Source organism: Rana temporaria, chromosome 2 (assembly GCF_905171775.1).
Source record: "Rana temporaria chromosome 2, aRanTem1.1, whole genome shotgun sequence".
NCBI lineage: Eukaryota > Metazoa > Chordata > Amphibia > Anura > Ranidae > Rana > Rana temporaria.
The window spans coordinates 379,731,428-379,746,352 of NC_053490.1; the positions used below are offsets into that span (position 1 = coordinate 379,731,428).

The following is a 14,925-nucleotide window of genomic DNA, read 5'->3' on the forward strand; positions in this document are numbered from 1 at the left end:
TGCAAGTCGGGAAAATTACGTCACACGCATGCGCAGTACGCCCGGCGCGGGAGCGCGCCTCATTTAAATTTTAAACGCCCCCCGGAGAGGAGGACCGCCTTGCGACGGCGGCACTTAAGTTACACGGCCTGAAATTTCTAGGTAAGTGCTTTGTGGATCAGGCACTTAGGTAGAAATTTTAAGTCAGTGTAACTTAACTGCTGAAAGTTGTTAGGCAGCTTTTTTGGGAATCAGGCCCAGGGTGTTTTGGGGTGGGTGGTGCAGAGCAAAGCACCCCTCCCCATGTTGTGGACATATGACTTGGTATGGTCCAGTAGGGGGCACTCGCTCGTCCCCCATTCCCCCCCCCCCTTTCCTAACCTGCCGGCTACATGCCTTGATAAGGGTCTGGTATGGATTTTGGTGGGGGCCCACGCTGTTTTTTATTTTTTTTGACAATGGGTTCCCTTCAAGATCCTCAGCACAAGTTGCATGCCACAAGTTGAATTAGTTAAGATGATAGTCCGACTCGGATGCGACTTCCATTCAAATCAATGGGCTGAAATCGTGCCCAAGTCGGACCAAAGTAGTGCAGGAACCTTTTTTAAAGTCAGACCGACACAAGTCGGACCAGTTAAAGGGACACTAAAGGCAGAATTTCTTTTTTTTTTTAAAATAACAAACATGTTATACTTACCTCCGCTGTGCAGTTCGTTTTGCACAGAGTGACCCGGATCCGTGTCTTCTGGGGTCCCTCGGCGGCTGTCTCGGCTCCTCCTCGCAAAAGGTTTCCACATTCATGCGCGCTTCCTCGCATGGTGGAAAACTTTTGCGAGCACGCTCCCGTGATACATCGACGGCCATAGCCGCCGACTGTATCACTCGGCCCCGCCCCCCGGCGCGCCGCGTCATCCGCTGTGATTGACAGCAGCGCCAGCCAATGGCTGCGCTGCTATCAATCCGCCAAGCCTAGCCAATCAACGGCCAGGCTGGGACCCGAACAAGATGACAAGCACGCGCCCGGGACTTTCAAACGGTGAGGTAAGTTAAACGGGGGCTCGGGGGGGGGGGGGGGCGGTGCTGTCAGATGTTTTTTTACCTTAATGCATAGGATGCATTAAGGTAAAAAAACTTTTACCTTTACAACCCCTTTAAGACGGCTCTCATAGGAAACCATTAATTTTGACATGTCATGCAACTTGTGCTCTTGAAGTCGGACCAGTGTGAACCGGCCCTAAGCCCAGGTTCCCACTGAACGTGGGAATGAAATTGTGAATGAATGAAAAAAACTTATATAGCGCGGCACATGCGAACTGAATCGCCTCTGTATTGTGTGAGAATAAAGGGCCAGATTCACAATTCACTTACGCCGACGTATCTAGAGATGCGCGGCGTAATTGAAAAATGCGCTGCGCGTATCTTTGCGCCTGATCCTCAAAACGAGATACACCCGAAAACCATTTTTTTCCGTCCGACGTAAAACGATTACACCGGCGCATCTTGGAGCGCAAAATACGCCTGACACACCATTATTTTGATAGGCAAAGATGCAAATGAGGAAGATACGGCGATCCACAAAATTAAGTTTGTGCGGCGTAGGCTACGCCCTGTGCGCATCTGTTAGTTTCCCGGCGGGAAGTTACACTTTATAAAAGGTGCCCTAACTTTGCTCCAGCCGTGTAAAGGTCAGCTAAAGCAACACCATTAAGGAAGAGCTGAGCACACACACTTGCCGGACTACAATCTGTATGCCAACATGCCAGGGGCATCCATGCTCATAGCTATACTAGTGACTTTAGAGGCGCAAAGAAGGAGGAGGGAACAGAGGAGGAGGAAGAGGAGGGCACAGGAGAGGGTATACCGCAGACGCCTAGATGTCTTTGGCATGACTGCTTCTGAGGTGTATCGCACCTTCAGATTCAGCCCTGAAGCCATCCTGGAAATAACCACAACCCTGCAGGATGACATCACCAGCCCAACACACCGCTCACATGCAGTGCAGCCACTGATCAAGGTACTGGCAACACTGCATTTCCTCGCCACTGGCTCTTTTCAGGGCACAAGTGGAGGTGTGGCTGGGATGTCACAATCCTCGATTAGCAGATGTGTGCACCAGGTTGTCCCTGCAATCCTGAGACGCATGGTCAACCAAATCATCAAACCCACCCAGGAGGTCCAGCGGATGAAGACAATTACAGATTTTTACAAAATTGCCAGATTCCCATGCACCGTGGGGGCCATTGATTGCACACATGTGGCACTACAGCCCCCCCGTGAAACAGAGCACATGTACCGCAATCGGAAGCATTGGTATTCAATCAATGTCCAGGTGATAGTGGATGCCCAATACCTCATATGGCACGTCCGTGCCAAACACCCAGGATCCAGCCATGACAGCTACATATACCATCAGAGCAACATCTCCAGAGAATTTGAACAGAATGTGTATGGGGACAGCTGACTGGTTGGTGGGTGTCAGGTATGACTGTCCCCCCCCCATGATGCAGACATCACGAGGGGCACATGCATGACTAACATCCTCCTGTCTTTTCCCTTCCAGGTGACTCTGCATATGCACTTGGACCCCATCTCATGACTCCATTCCGGAACCCCCAAACCCCAGGAGAGGAAAACTACAATGCTGCACACATACGTACTGTGCAGTGGTGGAACGCACCTTTTGCCTCCTGAAGTCCCGTTTCCGATGCCTGGATAAGTCTGGGGGTACCCTGTTGTATTCCCCAGACTTTGTGTGCCAGATCATCGGTGCATGTTGCATGCTGCACAACTTCGCAGTGAGAAGGGGCCTGGAGATTGACATACGTGAGGACCTGACCCCCCAAACAGACATTCCCCCCCCCCAACCAACTCTACCCGGTCTGCTGAGGGAACAGCAGCCAGGAGACGCCTCGCAGAAGGCATCTTTGCACAGTAAACACACACATTAAACATGGCACAATGAGAATGCATGCATGCACACCCACTGTGGTCCCTAGCACACACACCCCACATGCACATCGAATTGGATTAGACCCAAGTAAACCAAATGGTATTAGGGAGCAGCAACGCCACGGCTCCAATTATGTCACTGTGCATTCATACACCATTTACATGGACCTGGGATCACTTCTCCCTGATCCTGGGGATCCCTACTCCACCAAAACTGAGGGTGACACCCTTTTTCACCAGGAATGTCACCCCCACATTCATACATCATTCACACACATAAAACAAATCATAATCACCCTAGAAAATCAGAAAAAAATAAACCAAAAGAACATCCCAAATTCTCAACCACGGCTATCCTGTTGAGGCCCAGAGTGAGGGCTGCCGTATTGGCCTGGAGTGCCTGGGTGTTGTCCTGGACAGCCTGGGTCAGGGCAGTCACCTCCAGGGCCACGCCTGTTGTGGCGGACTGCAGCTCACAAAAGCAATTTATAAGTGCTAAAGAATTTGTGCCCACCTCACTGACCGACTCCTTGATGGAGGCCAGGCTCTCCTCCATCTGGGCCAAAGTCTGGGTGACCTGACCCAGATGGTGTGTCTGACGGGCCTGGTCCCTCTGCAGATTTGCAGTTGAGTCTTGTGGCCTGGGAGCAGAGGAGCCCCCTAGGGGGGGGGCCTGTTAGGGGAGGAGTGGGAGGGACTACCCATGATGGTGGCCTGACTGCCTCCAGATGAGGCTTGAGGCCTGGGAGGAGGGGAGCCCCCTGGGGGGGGGCCTGTTGGGGGAGGAGTGGGAGGGACTACCCCTGATGATGGCCTGACTGCTGTCAGCCGCAAGGGAATCCTGATCCCAACACAACATAACTTCTCTGGCAATGTCCATCCGGTCATCCACGACCTCCTCTTCCTCATCCTCCTCCCCCTGAACCTCCTCATGAGGGGAGTTGTGCTCACTCCCCTGCCCTGGGGACTCCAGCCTTTCTGGGGGCTCCTCAGCAGCCTGATGTCCTGGGGGTGGTGCAGCCTGGCCTGATGGCCCAGCAATCTCCTGGCCATCTGTGGATGACACAAAACATACACAGGTTGGAGGATCCACACACTTGGCACATATTCCCTTCCCCCACCCACACATGCTACTCGCCAGATGGGGAAAAAAAAAACGTACCTGTCCTCACAGCATCATCAGAGTCAAAGCCAGGCAGGCCCACCACTTGCTGGCTATGGAAGCACCGGGCCACCGCGCGTTCCTCCTCAGTCCACCTTACGGTGCAGGTTGGACCTCCTCCAGTGCCCGTGGCATGGGCATTTACCTTGGCCAGCTTAGCACGGACCAGGCTCCTAAGATCATTTATCTTCTTGGAAATCCCACTGGGGGTCCTTGTCCCCCCCCCCTCCCAATTGCGCGGTCGTGCGACGTGGCTCCCAAACAAAATTTGCGTCCTTTTCTTCCCACAAATAGAGCTTTCTTTTGGTGGTATTTGATCGCCTCTGCGATTTTTATTTTTTGCGCTATATACAAAAATAGAGCGACATTTTTGAAAAAAATCAATATTTTTTACTTTATAGGAAAAATCAAATAAACTAAATTTTAGTCAAACATTTAGGCCAAAATTTATTCAGCCACATGTCCTTAGTAAAAAAAAAATCGCAATAAAAAAAAAATAGCTACCTAGCGGGAACAGCGACACTAATACAGCGATCAGAAAAATTATTGCTTGGTGACACTGGCAATAGGGAGTGAAAGGGTTAACTAGGGCGGTGATCAAGTTGTTAAAACTTTATTAGGGGGGGGGTACGGGGGCTACCCTGGACCTAACACTAACTGCCTGTCACACTGACACTAAATGCAGTGATCAGTACATACAGTGAGGAAAATAAGTATTTGAACACCCTGCTATTTTGCAAGTTCTCCCACTTGGAAATCATGGAGGGGTCTGAAATTGTCATCGTAGGTGCATGTCCACTGTGAGAGACATAATCCAAAAAAAAAAATCCAGAAATCACAATTTATGATTTTTTAACTATTTATTTGTATGATACAGCTGCAAATAAGTATTTGAACACCTGCCTATCAGCTAGAATTCTGACCCTCAAAGACCTGTTAGTCTGCCTTTAAAATGTCCTCCTCCACTCCATTTATTATCCTAAATTAGATGCACCTGTTTAGGTCATTAGCTGCATAAAGACACCTGTCCACCCCATACAATCAGTAAGAATCCAACTACTAACATGGCCAAGACCAAAGAGCTGTCCAAAGACACTAGAGACAAAATTGTACACCTCCACAAGGCTGGAAAGGGCTACGGGGAAATTGCCAAGCAGCTTGGTGAAAAAAGGTCCACTGTTGGAGCAATCTTTAGAAAATGGAAGAAGCTAAACATGACTGTCAATCTCCCTCGGACTGGGGCTCCATGCAAAATCTCACCTTGTGGGGTCTCAATGATCCTAAGAAAGGTGAGAAATCAGCCCAGGACTACACGGGAGGAGCTGGTCAATGACCTGAAAAGAGCTGGGACCACCGTTTCCAAGGTTACTGTTGGTAATACACTAAGGCCGGGTACTAACGAGCAAACATGTACGATGAAACCGGTCCGTCGGACCGTTTTCACCGTACATGCCTGCCAGAGGGCTTCTGTACGATGGCTGTACTAACCATCGTACAGAATTCCGCGCGTAAACAATACACGGGGCGTGTCCGCGTCGTCACCGCGACGATGACGTGGGCGGGCCTGCCATTTAAAGGCTTACACGCATGCGTCAAAGTCATTCGACGCATGCGAGGGACGGCGGGCGCTCGGACATGTACGGTAGGTCTGTACTGACGACCGTACATGTCCGAGCGGGCAGGATTCCAGCGGACGGTTTTAAAACACGTCCAGGAATATTTGTCTGCTGGGAATAGGCCCGGCGGGCAAATGTTTGCTGGAATTCGGCCCGCTCGCGCCTACACACGACCGAACATGTATGCTGAAACTGGACCGCGGACCAGTTTCAGCATACATGTTTGGTCGTGTGTACGGGGCCTAAGACGTCATGGTTTGAAATCATGCATGGCACGGAAGGTTCCCCTGCTTAAACCAGCACATGTCAAGGCCCGTCTTAAGTTTGCCAATGACCATTTGGATGATCCAGAGGAGTCATGGGAGAAAGTCATGTGGTCAGATGAGACCAAAATAGAACTTTTTGGTCATAATCCCACTAACCGTGTTTGGAGGAAGAAGAATGATGAGTACCATCCCAAGAACACCATCCCTACTGTGAAGCATGGGGGTGGTAGCATCATGCTTTGGGGGTGTTTTTCTGCACATGGGACAGGGCGACTGCACTGTATTAAGGAGAGGATGACCGGGGCCATGTATTGCGAGATTTTGGGCAACAACCTCCTTCCCTCAGTTAGAGCTTTGAAGATGGGTCGAGGCTGGGTCTTCCAACATGACAATGACCCGAAGCACACAGCCAGGATAACCAAGCAGTGGCTCTGTAAGAAGCATATCAAGGTTCTGGCGTGGCCTAGCCAGTCTCCAGACCTAAACCCAATAGAGAATCTTTGGAGGGAGCTCAAACTCTGTGTTTCTCAGCGACAGCCCAGAAACCTGACTGATCTAGAGAAGATCTGTGTGGAGGAGTGGGCCAAAATCCCTCCTCCAGTGTGTACAAACCTGGTGAAAAACTACAAGAAACGTTTGACCTCTGTAATTGCAAACAAAGGCTACTGTACCAAATATTAACATTGATTTTCTCAGGTGTTCAAATACTTATTTGCAGCTGTATCATACAAATAAATAGTTAAAAAAATCATACATTGTGATTTCTGGATTTTTTTTTTGATTATGTCTCTCACAGTGGACATGCACCTACGATAACAATTTCAGACCCCTCCATGATTTCCAAATGGGAGAACTTGCAAAATAGCAGGGTGTTCAAATACTTATTTTCATCACTGTATATGATCACTGCATTCAGTGACACTGTGACAGGGGGGGGGGGGGTGATCGTAAGGAGTTAAATGTGCCTGTGTGTCCTGGTGTCAGTGTAGTGTTGTGCAGACTCACTGTGTGATGTGATCTCTCCTCAGCGGCGGTTGAAAATACCGCCGAGAGGAGAGATCACATCACTTCCTCCTCCTGTGTTTACACAGGAGGAGGAAGTGACACGCAGGGGGAGCGCCCGGATTGGCTGAGAGCGATCCGGAGGGGGCGGACAAAAACGAACAGCCGCCCCCATATCCCGGATCGCTCGGACAGCCACGGGGACCGCCGCAAGTACCGGGGGGGTCCCGATCGGACCCCCGACCCACGTCTAGGCAGGGACGTACAGGTACACCAATGTGCCTGTACGTGCCATTCTGCCGACGTAAATGTACATGCGGCGGTCCGGAAGCGGTTAAACATTGTAAGAGTCCAATTTTTTATGTGTGTAACAATAAAAGGTTTGTTTTAATAGTACACCATTGGAGCCTCCTCTCCTCCTTTCTTTAAACCCTGGGCATGGGCTGGAGCTTTCTCTCTCCCCCCCTGTTGTTATAGTGCCATCTTAAGAGATAGAGGAGTACAATAGTGACCATATCACAGGGGTCTCGGCATTTGCAGCAGAAAAGACTGGTGATAAGGCGATAAGTTGATGTGCTTAAGACCTATGACAGTGAGGTGAGAGTTCTGGGAGACTGGTCATCAAGATTACTAACATATTGGAAGTTTGATCCTGTTTGTTCCCATCACCCACTTTACGGGACGACACAGAACTTTCAAATTTTTTTGATTCCATTCATCCTTTGTTATATTGAACCATTTTTTCATATATAGCCACTAATATTTTTGGCTTTCTGTGCATTTTTGCACGATTTGTCACTTTTCACTTTTTTTGCGATTTTTGTGCACTGTGGGATTATTGATCACATATTTATGCTGTATATATTTGCTAGATATTTATTTGCTGGTTTTTATTGGTTTACATTTCTGTATCACTAATGATGCTACATTATCTTTAATGATTGCAAATTGGTTTTTATTTCATTGTGTTATGGTGCAAGGCTGCAAGCCATCTCTAATTGTTCACTCTGGAAATAACTGCTTAGTTGTCATGTCAGTAAACAATCTTGGCTCCACATTGTTCATATAGGTCAAAAAACATAATGATGGGGTCGGTATATTCTTGCTATTGCTTAATAGGCATATTCAGGTATAGTTACGCCGTCATAACTCCGAATCTGCGCCGTCGTATATCTAAGTGTATTCTCAAATTGAGATACGCTTAAATGGTGCTAAGATCCGACCGCCGGCGCCTTAGCTGTCTATTTACGCTGGCCGCTAGGGGCGTGTACGCTGATTTACGCCTAGAAAACGTAAATCAGTGAGATACGCCTATTCACAAACGTACGCTTGCCCGTCGCAGTAAAGATACGCCGTTTACGTAAGGCGCTTTCAAGCGTAAAGATAATCCACCAAAAAGATGGCGCAGCCACTGTTAAGTATGGACGTCAGAACCCCGTCAAATTTTTACGTCGTTTGCGTAAGTCGTCCGTGAATGGGGCTGGCTGTAATTTACGTTCACGTCGAAACCAATGAGTCTTTGCGGCCTAATTTGGAGCATGCGCACTGGGTTACGTCCACGGACTGCGTAAACGTCATTTATGTGGGGTCATGCTTAATTTACATAAAACACACCCACCTCTTCCACATTTGAATTAGATGCGCTTACGCTGGCACATTTACACTACGCCGCCGTAACTTAGGACGCAAGTTGTTTGCGAATACTGTACTTGGGCCAGATTCAGATGGGAAATACGACGGCGTATCTTCTGATACGCCGTCGTATCTCCAAGGCCGGCCGGTCGTATCTATGCGACTGATTCATAGAATCAGTTACGCATAGATATGCCTAAGATCCGACAGGTGTAAGTGACTTACACCGTCGGATCTTAGGCTGCAATTCCAGGCCGGCCGCTAGGTGGCGCTTCTGTGTCTTTTACGAGTCGAATATGCTAATGAGCATTTAGGCCGATTTAGAAACGAACGCCCGCCTGTCGCTTTTTTTTTACGTCGTTTGCGTTCGGCTTTTTCCGGTGGAAAGTTACCCCTGCTAAAGCAGGGGTAAGTGCGGCGTATCCTATGTTAAGTATGGCCGTCGTTCCCGCGCCAAGTTTTGAATTTTTTACGTCGATTGTGTACGTCGATTCAGAAAAGAGCTGGACGCAAGTTACGCTCACACCGAAACCAATGACGTCATAGCGACGTCATTTGGAGCAATGCACGCTGGGAAATTTAGCCGGCGGCGCATGCGCTGTTGGATCGGCGCGGGGACGCGCCTGATTTAAATAGTACACTACCCCTAGCAGCGGAATTTGAATTCCGCCGGGGGAGTTACGATATGCTGCCGCAAGTTTTGAGGCAAGTGCTTTCTGAATTAAGCACTCGCCTCAAAAAATTGCGGCGGCGGATCGTAAATCAGATAGGTTACGCGGATCTAAAGATCCGCTAACCTATCTGAATCCGGCCCCTTGCCTCTCTAACTTGCGGCGGCGTAGCGTATATGCAGGGGCGGACTGACCATTGAGTCACTCGGGCACTGCCCGAGGGCCCCATGCCACTAGGGGGCCCCATCAGGGTTGCCAGGCTCAGTAAAACCAGGGACAGTATGTAAAAATCTGTGTTTTTTTAGATCTGTCCCTGATATGTCCGAAACTGACATGCTTTTAATGTGAATATCCCAAGATTTTAGCTGCCCTGCCTCTGCACTGCCTCCTGGCGTGGTGGCCATCTGTAAGCCAGAGGGGCCCCATAATCTTCTATTGCCCGGGGGCCCCATGAGTTGTCAGTCCGCCCCTGCGTATATGAGATACGCTACGCCTGCCTAAAGTTAGGCACGTCTACCTGAATCTGGCTCCAAGTCTGCAGAAATATGTTTTTTTTTTAGCATCTGAGGAACCGGTGATTTAGAAAACACACAGAAGCTCCTTGTCTATTGTACACAGAAGACATACTTTATAACCAGACACGTGATCTCCTACTTAGTTTCTACAACTAGATGGTGCTGCAGACCGAGGAACTGAACTAACAGCAATTGTATCCTTTCTTCCTGGCAGTTTGTCTTTGAAGGATTGCCTGCGCTCCTCCCTGAACACACTTTCTGGATAGCTGTTATGTGTTATATATCACATGCCGTACAGTGTTGGAGATTATTTCCATGTGTATAGAACACATCCAAGCAGACTAAAACATCGAAAAAGTGATGGCATAAAAAAGACCATGTGGGCCATCGAGTCTGCTTTTCTTTTTTTTTTTTATACATGTTTATGTATGTGTGTGTGTATATATATATATATATATTAGGGCTGCAACTAACGATTATCTTCATAATCGATTAGTTGGCCGATTATTATTTCGATTAATCGGATAATAGCCTTAGAAAAAATTGAATTTTTACATATATTTTTGCGCCAATTTGTTGTTGGGCAGATTACAAAACACAAATTGCCACAAAAAACACATTATATGCTTTTCCATTGAAGTATATTGAGCAAAAAAAAAAAAATAGCATCGTTTTGCGTTAAAAAGTCCTTGGCCCTTTCCAAATACGCAGCAGCTGAAAATAAATCATGGATGTGAACGTGTCCCATAGGAAAACATGTAAATGAACTGTAGTGTGTTTCTGCAAAAAGCACCAAAAAACAGAGGTGTGACCCAGGCCTGAGATGTTTAGTAACATAATGGGGTTAAAAAAACAAAAATAAGTACAAAAAGAGCAAATTATCGCTACTGTAAGGGGTTAATTTTTTTACTGTGGGACAGTGAAAGTAATATTTACAGTAGCAATTTTCTTTTTTGTACTATAAAAGGCTAATTTTAGTTTTTTTAACACCATTATGTTACTGGCCAATTAATCGATTATGAAAATTGTAATCGATTAATTTCATAATCGATTAGTTGTTTCGGCCCTAATATATATATATATAAAATAATACAGTATATACTTGAGTATAAGCTGAGTTTTTCAGCACATTTTTTTTTTTTGCTAAAAAAAGCCACCCTCGGCTTATACTAGAGTCTCCCTGCCTCACTGTGCCCATCTGCAGCCTTATGCGCCTGATCTCCCGGAGCTGTGACATGCAGGGTAACCTAGCCCCGCCTTCTCCTCATCCTCATCCGTGATAGGCGGAACACTGACTCACTGCTGGGAAACTGAATCGGTGTTCCATCACGGATGAGGAGGAGGCGGGGCTTTGTTACACTGGATGGCCGCCGACTAGACTGCATGTCACAGCGCCGGTGTAATGGTAATCAGGTACATGAGGCTGCAGATGGACACAGTGAGGCTTCAAATGGGCACAGTGAGGCTGCAAATGGGCACAGTGAGGCTCCAGATGGGCATTGTTGACCCTCTTTTCCACTTACAGTAGCTGCTGCATTTCTCACCCAAGGCTTATACTCGAGTCAATACATTTTCCCATTTTCCTGTGGGAAAATTAGGTGCCTCGGCTTATATTCAGGTCAGCTTATACTCAAGTATATACGGTATATATATATTTTATTATTATTTTATTTATTTCCTAACTTTTTTGTATGAATATGATCTATGTTTGTCCCAAGAACATAAGCATATATCTATACTCCGACAAAGAAAAGAACAATATAGTTAGAGATCAGGCAGGTCATTTTCTGATATGTTCATCTTTTTTCAAAATACTTCTGATTATTGCCTCATAGGCAGTAAAAAGCAGATTACCCAACATGCATGGAATAGTGAATGAGTATTACAAGAGACGATCCACGATTGATCACAGTCCCTTATGTATGACCACCTGTGCTAGGATGATGGTATCAGTCTATCGTTGAGATCACACCAGGGCTTCAGTCTTTTAACAATTAGATTACAATCCAAGGATCCTTTTCCACAGCTGTGTTGACAGAGAAATGTACGAATACTTTGCCTTCACATCTCACTAAGAGCATTGAATAAATAATGCAAAGGTTAGCTACAACAAATTTATGTAATGTATATTTAATGGGTGGCAACAATGAATCGGTCATATTGGTAAGCATTTATGTAAGTACAGTGGGCCAGATTCACGTAGCCCGGGCGCAGCGTAACGTAACCGATTTAGGTTACACCGCCGCAAATTTTCTGTCTAAGTGCCCGATCCACAAAGCACTTACCTGGAAATTTGCGGTGGTGTATCCTAAATCCGTCCGGCGCAAGGCGGGCCAATTCAAATGGGGCAGGTACCATTTAAATTAGGAGCGCTCCCGCGCCGGACGTACGCAAATTTTCCGACGTGCTTTGCGCGAAATTACGACGCGCCGACGTTTTGTGAATCGTGACGTGAAAAAACGACGTGCGCCGGGAATTTTTTTTTTTTTTTAAAAAAAGTAAAAGCGACGCGAGAAAGACAGGTATACTTTTACATGGTGTAGTAATTTTACACTTTGTAAAAGGTGCCCTATCTTTGCGACGGCAAACTAACACTTGCGGCGACGTAACGACGGGAAAACGTTTCGTGGATCGCCGTAACTGCTAATTTGCATACCCGACGCTGGTTTACGACGCAAACTCCCCCCAGCGGCGGCCGCGGTACTGCATCCTAAGATCCGACAGTGTAAAACTATTACACCTGTCGGATCTTAGGGATATCTATGCGTAACTGATTCTATGAATCAGTCGCATAGATAGAAACAGGGATACGACGGCGTATCAGGAGATACGCCGTCGTATCCCTTTTGTGAATCTGGCACAGTGTGTGTATATATGTACATATGTGTGCTAAATATGTATGAATTGGAAATAGTAAAAAACTAGATGCTATTGTGTTATGATGGCATACAATGGCAGATGCATGTACAGATAGAGTTCTCATCCTGCTCATAGTATCCAGTCAAGTTTTCCATCTAGTCTGATTTTCTAACTATTTGGGTTCTCACATCATTATTGAGAGTTTATGTTAACAACCTAATGTGCCAGATAACTGCCCTGTACATGTTTTTTTATGTATTTTTGTTTCGTCTTTTTGTGTATTGTATTTAGATTTCTTCCATATATTTTTTATATTATACACTGCTCAAAAAAATTAAAGGAACACTTTTGAATCAGAACTCCTGGGATATTGATCTGGTCAGCTAAGTAGCAGAGGGGGAGGGGTGTATACAGAGGGGGTTGTTAATCAGTTTCAGCTGCTTTGCTGTTAATTGAAATTAACAACAGATGCACTAGATGGGCAACAATGAGACGACCTCCAAAACAGGAATGGATTTTCAGGTGGAGGTGTCTGACATTTTTTTCCCTACTCATCTTTTCTGATTGTTTTTCACTAGTTTTGCATTTGGCTATGGTCAGTGTCACTACTGGTAGCACGAGGCGATACTTGGACCCTATAAAGTTTGCACAGGCAGTCCAACTCCTCCAGGATGGCACATCAATATGTGTCATTGCCAGAAGGTTTGCCGTGTCTCCCAGCACAGTCTCAAGAGCATGGAGGAGATTCCAGGAGACAGGCAGTTACTCTAGAGCTGGACAGAGCCATAGAAGGCCCTTAACCCATCAGTAGGACCGGTATCTGCTCCTTTGTGCAAGGAGGAACAGGATGAGCACTGTCAGAGCCCTACAAAATGACCTCCAGCAGGCCACTGGTGTGAATGTCTCTAACCAAACAATCAGAAACAGACTTCATGGGGGTGGCCTGAGGGCCCTACATCCTCTAGTGTGCTCTGTGCTCATTGCCGGACACTGTGGAGCTCGATTGGCATTTCTATTGAACACCACAATTGGCAGGTCCGCCACTGGTGCCCGATGCTTTTCACAGATGAGAGCAGGTTCACCCTGAGCATATGTGACTGGGTCTGGAGAAGGCGCTGAAAATTTTACGATGCCTGTAACATCGTTCAGCATGACCGGTTTGGCAGTGGGTCAGTGATGGTCTGGGGGGGCATATCCATGGAGGGATACACAGACCTCTGCAGGCTACACAATGGCACCCTGACTGTCATTAGGTATCGGGATGAAATCCTTGGGCCCATTGTCAGACCCTACGCTGGTGCAGTGGGTCCTGGGTTCCTCCAGGTGCACGACAATGACCGGCCTCATGTGGTGAGAGCATGCAGCCAGTTCCTGAGGACACCTCTGGGACATTAAGTTTCGGTCCATCCAGTGCTGCCAGGTTGCCCCTCAGTCTGTTCAGGAGCTCAGTGATGCTCTGGTCCAGACCTGGGTGGAAATGCCCCAGGACACCATCCGTCGTCTCATTAGGAGCATGCCCTGATGTTGTCAGGCATGCATACAAGCACTTGTGGGCCATACAAACTACTGAGGACCATTTTGAGTTGTTGCAATGAAATTTCAGCAATATTGACTAGCTTGCTGCATAATTTTTTCACTTTTCGGGGTGTCTTTAAATTCAGCCCTCTGTAGGTGGATCATTTTCATTTCCATCAAATGATGTGCCATCCTTTCATTCCTAACACATTACCCAGTCCATATCAGTATAGATATCCAGCATGAGATTTTTGCCCATTGAGATCTGATGTGTTTTCAAAGTATTCCTTTAATTTTTTTGAGCAGTGTATTTACATCAATAGTAATAATTGAGTAAATAGTATAATAGTAATAATTCTAGCCTAGGTAAAAATGTTATAATGTATTTTATATTTTATTGTGTTTTCTCTTTCAGTGTCAGCGGGTAAAGACTGTCTGTGGTATCAGGATCACAGTGGTGGTTGGCATCCTAGCCTAGATTGTAATTTTGGTACTTTTTGCTGTGGAGACTGTTACCAAAGATATTGCTGCTTTGACCCTAGTAAACTAATCACTGAGAGAATGCAGAAGGGCTGTCTTTCTATAAGGTAATGTTAAAAAAAGGTTATTTAACCACTTCCTTACTGGGCACATATACCCCTTCCTGACCAGGTGAAATTTCAGCTTGTGGCACTGCGTCACTTTAACTGACAATTGCGCGGTCGTGCGACGTAGCTCCCAGACAAAATTGACGTCCTTTTTCCCCCACAAATAGAGCTT

General features: G+C 46.8%; 1 protein-coding gene across 1 annotated transcript in view; it reads left to right on the top strand.

Annotated features, from left to right (window-relative positions):
• Positions 1–14,925, top strand: part of SHISA4 (shisa family member 4) — a 49,552-nt gene that overhangs the window by 23,765 nt on the left and 10,862 nt on the right. Inside the window, exon 2 of the mRNA XM_040337841.1 lies at positions 14,582–14,753. Within this exon, the coding sequence (XP_040193775.1) occupies positions 14,582–14,753 (172 nt within the window). The remainder of the gene's footprint in view (positions 1–14,581; positions 14,754–14,925) is intronic.